Genomic DNA, 10,827 nt, shown 5'->3' with positions numbered 1-10,827 from the left:
GGCAAAAGAGCTTGGGTTACGTGTTATCCTCACAATTGAATGGGAGTATTACCTCACCAAACTATTCGATGCAGACATCTCCATCTACGGGGTGAAGACAAATTCATTTGGGACGGTGCTTTAAAGAAAGGTCAACCACAGGTTAAGGATATATATAACAGAATTCCTTTGGCCGAGAGGGAATTTGCATACAAAAAATGGTTTCAAGCAGAATGGAGATGGCAGATTCCTCAAAAGCTCATTTTCTTTGGTTGGTTGGCTGTACATAACGGAGTGCTCACATAGGATAATTTGCAACACAGGGGATTTCAAGGCCTTGGAATTTATCCTATGTGCAGGAATGACAATGAAGAGATTGACCATGTTTTGTTGTGTTGTCCTTTTGCCATGGCGGTGTGGGAAAAGGTATTGGACACTCTATATCTTGGACACATAGGGACACATCATTCATTGATTTCATGTTTCAGTTTCTAGTTCAAGAATCGCCCTGAACATTACCCTTCTATGTTACTTGGTCAATTTGGCGCAACAAGAATTCAGAGATATTTGAGCATAAAATGCCAGTGATTCGGGAGGTTGTAATGAAAGCTACTACATATTTTGCTGAGATTGCCCCAAGAGGAAGTAAAGAAATAAGAGGAAGGCCAAACTCAAGGGTATAATGGGGAAATACTCTTTAGGATTTTTTGATGGGGCCAACCAACAGAGAAGATGCAGTTGTGGTGCAGTTATTATTCTGGAACAAGGGTCTTACTACCACTTTTGGTGGAGGGGAGGACAAGGGACAGATAGTAGGGCCAAAATTATCACTCTTTGGGTGTCCTCCACTTTCCCAAATGGCTTAGATTAGATCAAATACATGTCCATGGTGATGCCAAGAGAATCATTAATTGGGTTAATGAATATACATTTTTCAGCCCCCCAATATTGGGGCATTACTACCACTTTTGATGGAGGGGAGGACAAGGGACAAATAGTAGGGCCAAAATTATCACTCTTTGGGCATCCTCCACTTTCCCAAATGGCTTAGATTAGATCAAATACATGTCCATGCTGATGCCAAGAGAATCATTGGTTGGGTTAATGAATATACATTTTTCAGCCCCCAATATTATCCAACTTGATGAGGCTCATAAGGTTATTGGTAAGTAATTTTAAGAACATCTCCTTCATGCACATTTACAGAGAATATAACCAGGGTGCAGATCTACTTTTAAAGAGGGGTATTAACACCGATCCAAGTAAGTTTTTCTTCCCCTTATGTACAAAACGCTCTTATGAATGCTGGATCCATTAGCTTTTCATAGAGAGGATGATCACTATACCCCATACCTTTTGATGGATGATTGAAGAATGTTGAACTTGAAGTAATATAGCACTCAACAGCTATCTAAATGTGAATATTGAATAGCATTCTGTCACAAATGTAAAGAAAGAGAAATGATAGAAGCTGATAAACTGGAGTATACATGTAAAAATCCTTGTGAACTGAATGAATTCTTTTGAGAAAAAGCTCAGTAAATGTATTCTCTTTTTTAAGAGTGCAAAGAAAACGTTTTTTTCCTCCATTTTTTTTTATGAATATAAAATAAAAATTTTAATTCAGAGAAAACTAATCTCCCAAAGTTCAATCACAAACGCATATCAATGTAATTATAGGTTTTGTCAATTGTAAAATAATGTGTCAAGCGCATGCTCCAACGGTCGGAGATCCATGCTCTTGTCATATGATTGTCTGCTTTCACCAAATTAACACAAATTTGGCCATTCATTTCATGAAGATTTGACAGCGGAAATTCCAGCCGCTTTTTAAGTCTTCTTGTAGTGGAAGCGCACCTTCAACAAAAACTGGAGCTTCACCTAAACATGATGAAATAAAATCCCTTTAAGTAAATTCTAATTATGGGATTATTTCCACCATTCAGTCTTGAACTGTCGAGCTCATTTATTATAAAAATTTCAAATTATAAGCCATCTGGTAAAATTAAATGGAAGAAGCCGAGGCTTTCGAGATTTTCACCTGATCAGTATGATATACAATATACTCGTTGTATTTTAAATAGTCCTTCTCAACCTTTGAAGGTATGCCTGATTCTAAATCAAGACCGCCGCACGGTACAATCACGTCATCCCCCCATTGTTCATATTCTGTCGAATATTTATACATACCCACACCCTTCGTCGAGCCCTTCCCTTTGGGAGCCTCTTCCATATACTGTACAATGAAATGCTAACAGTGCAATGGTCAGGTACAAATAAATTTGAAAAAGGGTCACAAATATAGTATAGTATAGTGGTCCGGTACAAATAAATTTATAAAAGGGTCACAAATATAGTATAGTATAGTGCCCCTGTCGAGAGCAAAAACACTTTAAAATAACGTCCACATGAATAGTTGGTATACCTCTGCCTTTTCTATTTCATAAACTTCTCCCAACGTCACTTCACTAAGTAGCAATAACCCCATGGGATATTCGTTGCTGGCGTTACAATATTTTGAACTCTTGCTCCCGAGGTCTGCCAGGTAAATACCTTTGCCAAACTACAAAAAACAGTAAAGCAGGCAGGCACATAACTGGGACCGTAACCAGATTGTAGGTTCGGGTCATCAAAGGGCCAGACAGACTTTTGAACAATCGATTTTGGGGTAGCCCTCCGATGACCCGAATCCGAAGTTTCAGGAAGAAAGTCGAAGGAATAATTGTTAAAGCGAAGAGATTTACAATTTTACCATATATCCAGTTGGTGGAGCCTCGGGAGGAGCTATTCGAAGTCCTGTACTAAGGATACCAAGAAAGTTTGTCACACGTGAGCCTGCAACAAGAAACACTAACTAATTAGTCTATCCACCAGAACAGCATTGGCACTAAACCAATGGTGTGCAATTGAATGCTATGCATATATATCTGGAATATGCGTGATGCTCCCAGCACGGAAAAACATCTAAAAAATGCTTCCAAGCAGAAAACTACAGAAATTAAAAGTCAACTCACCATGCCAAAGCAACATGCTGTTTTTAAGATTGCTTTTACGAGGCATGTATGCATCACGTTCTCCGTCCCTATCAATTCTATAGGCGTCCTCCAATTCCAGCTCCCACTTTCGGAGGAAAGAGAAGAAAAACCCATGCACACAGAAACCAAGTAAAGAGAATTATTTCATCTGCAATTAAAAACTCATCTATCAAAATATGAATTTGAGGGGAAAAGAAGAAGAAAAGAAGGGCAGCATCCCAGAGGGAACCGTATAGAATAACATAATATTCATGTAGTCCTTACATCGTGGGTTGGAGCATGAGTCTTTTTGAGGTATCTTTCAATCAGTTTATAGTCAGAGCTGTTGCGAGGTAATGGAGAAATATCGCAGTTTAGCTTCTTATAATTGGCATAAAATGGATCGTCATCTTTAATTTCGAATCTCATGAGTTTAGCAGCTTTTTCCATCTCCAAAAGGCCCTCCAACATGCGATTCTACATAAAAACAAAATATACATCCTTTAATCCCTCACTGATAAAATAAATCTCAAAGGTCATCATCGAAGGTAAACTATCGTACGTGACTACTTTGACAAAGACAGCTCCCGGGACATAAGAAGATTGTCTTAGAAGTCCACCCATTATAACTAAACAAAATTCACTATGTTGATCTAGAACACCTTTTCTGTTTTCACTAATGAACACATGCTTGGCAAATTGAAAAAATTTAGAAAGAATTCTTCACTGCTGCCCGTTTACAATCTAAAATATCATGGTACCTTAGGAAATTTTGAAGACATGAAAAGGCTCTAAGCATGAAAAAAGAGCACAGTAAACGAGTCATTAAAATATTAAAATCTTATCCATTTGGATGAACATAGTATCTATTAAGAGTGCTTACAACACATTAACGCTAACCCTATATTAGCAAGCAGTTAAAAGCAATATCCAACGAAGTGTAATATACCTTTAATTTAAGGTAATCCAAATCTCGAATAACACGGGGATTCACTGTTGGAATAAGTGTGAAAAAATGACTGCTGGCATCAACGAGCTGGCTTTCTTTGAGACGAACATCGGGTTCATTCAGTTTGATCATGTCTTCCACTTGTTTCAATGCCTCAAATCCTATAAAAAAATTGAAAGCAAATGTGGTCAGAGTGTAAAACTTCCATTCCTGAAATTAATATTGTTTCAAACAAAAAGAGCAGTATATCATTCCAGTTCCCTCCTTAAAAGGACATTTCACTCAATTATCTGGTTTTGGAAAGTTGTCTCCAACGCTCCATTTGTGCCTTCCTTATAGGTAATGTAGGGTCCCATAAAACTTTATCTGGTTAGTCTCATTATATGAGCTTGACTTCTTATAAACAAAACGCCGTCCAAGTCCAACTTACTAAGAAAACCATAAATGACATTTAAGGATAAAAGGTAAGCTAGGGCTTGCTTGAAGGGAAAAGAGAACAATAGTTTTGGAGTGGCCATTCAGTAAAGAGTTAATGCAAAAAATGTGGTCCTTAACATATTAACAAGAAACATTATAACGTAGATTTACATTTTTACACCACTAGCAACGGGTCATAGTCATATCACTATAGATATGTCAAATCCCCATAGATTTGCATATGGTTATACAAGACTTCATATTAACTACCGGCTCCAACCGGAAACCACCATAAGAGGACATGGTTCATACCAGACTTAAGTGTGAACTACCAACTCCAATGGTAACCCAACAATGGTAATGGTTAAAAAAATTGCAAGCACGAGACAAGAAAGAAAATTGAGAGATAAAAAAAATTAATGTATTCTATTCATGCAATAGAAATTAATGAATTCTATTCGTGCAATAAAAAAGACTTACATGGCTAAACTAATATAGTAGTGAATCTAGAGAGATGTGAATATTCATTGTGATGCATGGGTATCCTAACACAAAATTTCATTATCTAGCATGGGTAATTTATGTGTTTTATAATCCTTGTGAGCCATGAAGAATGACTTTTGTTGGGCAGTTATGTTCGGTTGTCCTCATGAGACCGATGTAAATACTAAAATTAACATTGTGGCATTTGAGGCCAATTAGTTTTTGCCTCATTTTCATGTCTTAAAATTTTTGGTTCAAGCCCGAATTAGGATGAGAAGGAGGGCATTTTTGTATTGTTTTCAAATTCGACATAATAGAATAATTTTTCTTTGATTTACTATAAAAAGATTCCTTTCAGTGGAATGATTAGATTGCTTTATGCTTTTCTTCTCTGTTCACACACATGTAATTCATACCTTAAGCTATTACGTAGTTTGGCTTGACTTGGTCTTGTGTGTGTGATGAATTTCATTGAGGTGACAGAGTCTCCAGTCCAATCGTAAGATGATTTGGAACAACCGACGAAGTGTTAGTGGCCATCAAGCGTCATAGCCGAGACTCTAGAGACAAGAACCATCCCCGTTATCCTAGCTCTATTCCCATCTATTCGTCATCAATTGACTAGGTTCTAATTCATCATGAGGGCTTGCCAATAAAGTCAAGTCTTGAGCCATCACTTGACAGGCTCGCAAGATGAGAATTTCGTTGCCTTCTTACAAATTTCCTCTAGGGCTATCAACATAACGAGAGCGTTGAGTATGAATAGAAGTGGGGACCAAGGTCAAGATCCAGGACATGACTTGATAGTCCCACAAGATGGTAATTTCCTCATCTCTTAACACCTCAACCCTTGGGAAATTGTGGCAACAATGAGGTGTGAATAGTGGCGACGAGTCAATACCAAGGATCGAGGTCTCATTCCTCGATCATGATGAGCCACCAATTGTCACTTTGGTAAAGCATAGTGGCTCGGGGTCATTATCATAGCCAAAGGCTGCACCAGCTAGGTGGTGCACAAACTAGGTAAGTGTAGTATGTGACATTGCAGTCGCAATTGTGGGAAAAATTGACCAAGGCGATTAGCATAGACCAAGTCAGAGAGCACACCACAAGTGACTAGGGACAAGGCATAAATCATAGGTCATGAGTGTTGCACCCATCAATCTAGTATCATAGCTTAACATAAATTGATCTCATATATAGTAGAATAAAGTAGAGGAGAAGCTTGATTATCAAGAGCTCAAAAATTGTCAAAAATTGGAAGTGTCAGAATTTTGATAATTTTAGCTTCACATCAAAGAGCTCATCCTTCTAAATTGAACGGTGTGAACGGAACTCAAATCCAAGCTTGTATGCAGAAGTTAGAGCCAATCAAAGTTCAGGTTTGACTTACTCACATAGGAGGATTGGATGAAATGGAAAAGGTCCTAGCAAAGGGGGAAGCACCAAGTGGCAGGTTTCCATTGGGCCCCACATATCGCATTTTAGAGTAAAAGACAAGTCAGTGTTAAAGAATCGTCCCCCGGCACAGAGGGTTTCGATACGATATATCGCAATCACATATCACACCCTATACCCATTGATATCTATATATATATATATATATATCGGTGTGTGTCGCTGCCGATAACACTACTAGAGAAATGTGATGAGTTCCAATTGCGATAAGTCTTGGATGCGATATGTTTTCAAAGTTGTAATTTATAACTTGTCGGGTCCGCTAGATCGACGATCTAGTTTCTAAAGGAGTGTTGACGTCCATCTCTCCACCAATAGCCGATTGCAATTTGTGATGAGGGGACTTTAAAATATGATATTGTTATAAGATGTATTTTATAACCCCGACGAGTCCGTTGCTATCACAGAGTATGGACTTTGATATCTATTGAGGGAAAGTGCCAATTGTGATAGGACTACCGGATGCGATGTTTTAAGAATTGAGAATTATAGTCTCGGCGTGTCCATGTTATTGTAGAACGCAATTTGGGTTGATATGTCGAAGGTTCAAGCGCCGATTGCAATTGTAATATCCTACAAGGCTGCAGAATCGTAGCCTTTTCCACCGTACCACAACTTTGCATGTGAACACTCACCCTTAACTCCGAGATAGGTGGGAATGATGGCAGAACCACTAAATTTGGCAGAACTGGCAGTTTTAACTACGAATTTTGAATTTAACTAATAGTAAGCCAGATTTGGAGGAGAAAATTGTGGAGAGATTGGCACAAGTCATAAGTAAGGAAATTTTCGAGCAAATTGGATGCAAAAAGAGGCTAGATAGCCATTTATGGGGTCTTGATTTGAGAGCCCTTACCTTGTTGATTCTTTCATGATTAATTATAGGTTGTCATGTGTTTAGAGTGAGAATACTTTGCAGAAGAATATTTCCTTGAAGGGGAAACTAGGCACTCTTTTTGTCAACACATTTATGTACTCTTTGTTTGAAGCATTTTGAGCATAATGGGAAGGGGTCATGCCTTTAGAGTTGATCCAAGGAGATGTAGCCCAGGAAGGGTGAACTCCTTTATCAATGGCTAGCGTATTATTGTTTAATGCGTGCTTCCATTCAGTGTTTTGGTTTCATGTTTTAAGTTTTCTTCATGAAACTAACTTAAGTAAAAACACATAAAAATCATGCTTTTAATTGCTATTTTGGAGTACAATCCCAAGCACATTTTTAATTTCTGATGAGGGGAATTAGCATAGCATTACTAATCTTCTCCAATTCTGGTCAAGTGGTATCAAAGCTTAGGTTTTATTTGTGCAAGGAGGAATTGACTGTTGTTTGCAAGTAAATGTGTTTTGAAGCTCATTGAGGAGAAGGTTTTGGAAAGGAGAGCAAGATTGTTTCAATCTCTACCACCAAGTTCTACCTCAAATTGCAGTAGAAGCTTCAAACAAAGCATGTCCCAAGGAGGAGAGCCTACAAGAATGTCAGAGGATGTGAAGGCTTTTAGAAAGGCTTTCTTAGACATGGCATAAATGGTGAAAGTCCTCTATGAAGAGAGGAATACCAATTTGCAAGGTGAAGGATCTAGACCTCCAAGAGGAGAATGTTCTCTAAGGGAAGAAGGTAACAAGAATGGTGATAAACCACCATCTTCTCCACAATCTTCATGTTTTTCTACAACTTTTATGCAAGATGCTAGTGTAGAAAGTCATTCCAAGAAAGTAGATGGACAAGTTTATACCTTTTGTCCACATGATTTGAAAAATGAGGTTCTATTAGTAGCCAAATCCGAGGAGCTGAAAGAAGAGAACCTAAGAGTCCAAGAGGACACAACTAGAATCAAAAGGGAGTTCGAAAGAATCTTCATATGCCAATCAAAAGAAGAAGCAAATTGTAGGAATTTACATGCTTCTTCCTTATGTGAAAGTGTTGATGTAAATTCATTTGCGGCCTTTGAAAAACACAGTAAAGGAATTGGATCCAAACTCTTGACCAAGATGGGTTACAAGGGAGGATGCCTTGGAGTAGATTGGCAAGGCATTAAAAATCCAATTGCAGCCAAGAATAGGCTAAATACAAAGGCTTAGGCTATGTCGCAAAAGAATAATGGTCTTCTAGCGATGAAGCATGGGTATCATGTTCCTTTTTCTGTAAGGGAGGGCCCGAGGAGGCAAGACGTTTGAGCTTACATCTAGAATTGGTTTCCATGTGGTTACTCAGGCGTAAGAAAGACATGAAGGGAAAAACATCTCCAAAGATAGATGTAAAAGGTAAAGAAGAAGGAAAGTTGAGTTCTTCTTACCACGCAAGTTCCTCATGTAGGCAACGTAAGCCAAAGGACAATGGAAAGAGGTATAACCATTATGTTAATTTGAATGTTGTTAATTCAAATTCTTTTCATGATGGAAACAAAATGTGGATTTGAATAACGTGTTAAGGAAAATGTTTCCATGCACCTTTTGCCTTTCATCTAACCATTGTGTAGATAAGTGCGATAAAAGGAAAGAAATCCTACAGAAGATGTTTATGTCTACTAGAATTGAGACAAAACGGAGAAAATTTCATCCAAGGATAAAGGCAAGTGAGTCGAGAGGAGCTCAAAGGAACTTCTGTACTCATTGCAATATCAGTGGGCATTGGGTTGAGAAGTGTTGGAAATTTTTCCCATAGCATCATCCTGGTAAGGGAAAGAAAATCATGCAAGCACTAGAAGAGGAAGAGACAACAGAAAAAGTGGCGCAAGATGCGACCATCCCTGAAGCATCTTCAGTAGAAGAGAAAGTTTAAATAAAGGGTTCATTTACCTGTTTGGGTAAGAAATGGGCAAATTATTTTTCTAGTGGAAGTCTGTAAGTTTCCGTTTGCACTAGTTGCATATCCCCATAGTTGGGTAATTTGTAAAAGTGGTGCTCATAAATAAATCACTTATATGCAAGAGTGTTTTCTTTAAGCATGAAAATGCTAGTTTGACTTGTTGATAGTCAATTTGATGGAAAAATTTGGGAGTCAAGTTTATTCCATTTTGTAAAATGCATTTCTACTTGTAGTTTGAAAAATCATTTTAAAACTGTTTAATGAGCAGATGCAACACATTTAGTATGTTCCAAATATGTGTAGCACTCAAGTTATAAAGTATTCACTATGCGAAACTTGTTTTGGGTTCATTTGGCAAAGTCTTTTAGGATCTTATCCTTGATAAGGATTTTGCAGATAAGCAATTCCAATTTGCTCATCTTCTTGGAATTCTTCTTGGGAAGGATGTTGTTGTGGATGGCCATAGTGGCATGGATAGGTCGAGAAGAACATCAAATTTTAATTCTTTAGTCGCATAGCGAAACATGTAATTTGAAAGATATTGTACTATAGGTTTGTAGGGGATGTAGGTGTCAGATCATCGCTTATGGATCCAAAGAACAAAGGTGAAGGAGAAGGAAGGATGACCTCTAGGATACTTATGCTGCAGAAAAATTACAGAGTAGTTACATATTATTTAATTCTTTTGGAGACCAAAAGTTTTTCAATGGGGAAGTGTGATTAGGAGCTCAAAATTTGTCAAAAATTCAAAGTGTCAGATTTTGATAATCTTAGCTTCAAATTGAAGAGCTGGTCATTCTGAATCCAACGATACAAATGAGACTCAAATCTGAGCTTGTATGCAGAAGTTAGAGCCAGTCAAAGTTCAGGGTTGACTTGCTTACATGGCAAGATTGGATGACATGGACAAGGTCCCAATGAGTGGGGAAGTGCCAAGTGGCAGGTTTCTATTGGCCCCCACATATCACAATTCGAAGCAAAAGGCACATCAATGTTAAAGAATTGGCCCCCGATGTAGAGGGTTGCGATACGATATATCACAATCGCATATCGCACTCGGTACCTACTGATATATATATATATATATATATATATATATATATATATATATATATATATATATATATATATATATATATATATACCACCGTCGATAGCAAAATGCTATGAGTTCCGATTGGAATAAGTCCCGAATGCGATATGTTTTGAAAGTTGTAATTTATAACTCATTGGGTCTACTAGATCAACAATCTAGTTTCAAAAGGAGTGTTTACGTCCATCTCTCCACTGATAGCCGATTGCAATTTGCGATGGGGGGACTTTCAGATCCGATATTGTTATCCATTGTTTTTTTTAACCCTGACGGGTTCGCTGCTATTGCAGAGTATGGACTTTGATATGCACCGATGGAAAGTATCAATTGTGATAGGACTACTGGATGCGATGTTTTATGCATTGAGATTCATAATCCTGACGGGTCTACGTTATCATAGAATGCAAGTTGGTTTATATGCCGAAGGTTCAAGCGCAAATTGTGATTGTGATATCTAACAGGGCTGCGGAACCATAGCCTTTTCCGTCGGACCACCATTTTGCATGTGAACACTCGTCCTTAACTGCGAAATAGGTGGGAATAATGTCAGAACCATTGATTTCAGTGAAACTGCTAGTTTTAACTACAGATATTGAATTTAATTGGCAGTAAGCTAGATTTGGAGGAG

The 10,827-nt window shown here is 37.9% G+C and overlaps 1 protein-coding gene across 1 annotated transcript in view; it reads right to left on the bottom strand.

Annotated features, from left to right (window-relative positions):
• Positions 1–1,576: 1,576 nt before the first annotated feature.
• The window catches only part of LOC149264306 (poly [ADP-ribose] polymerase 1-like), a 321,134-nt gene continuing 311,883 nt past the window's right edge, over positions 1,577–10,827 (bottom strand). Inside the window, exons 14-20 of the mRNA XM_089427902.1 lie at positions 3,943–4,103; positions 3,279–3,470; positions 2,994–3,099; positions 2,732–2,814; positions 2,405–2,542; positions 2,021–2,215; positions 1,577–1,860 (exon numbers count right to left, since the gene is read on the bottom strand). Coding sequence (XP_089284028.1) covers positions 1,810–1,860; positions 2,021–2,215; positions 2,405–2,542; positions 2,732–2,814; positions 2,994–3,099; positions 3,279–3,470; positions 3,943–4,103 — 926 coding nt within the window. The 3' untranslated portion in view covers positions 1,577–1,809. The remainder of the gene's footprint in view (positions 1,861–2,020; positions 2,216–2,404; positions 2,543–2,731; positions 2,815–2,993; positions 3,100–3,278; positions 3,471–3,942; positions 4,104–10,827) is intronic.

The sequence above is a fragment of the Pinus tabuliformis genome, chromosome 6, assembly GCF_031772625.1.
Source record: "Pinus tabuliformis cultivar Carrire ecotype Pingquan chromosome 6, CPIR1, whole genome shotgun sequence".
Lineage (NCBI taxonomy): Eukaryota > Viridiplantae > Streptophyta > Pinopsida > Pinales > Pinaceae > Pinus > Pinus tabuliformis.
The sequence above is the reverse complement of the archived record's forward strand: the minus strand, read 5'-3'. Positions and strand labels throughout refer to the sequence as shown.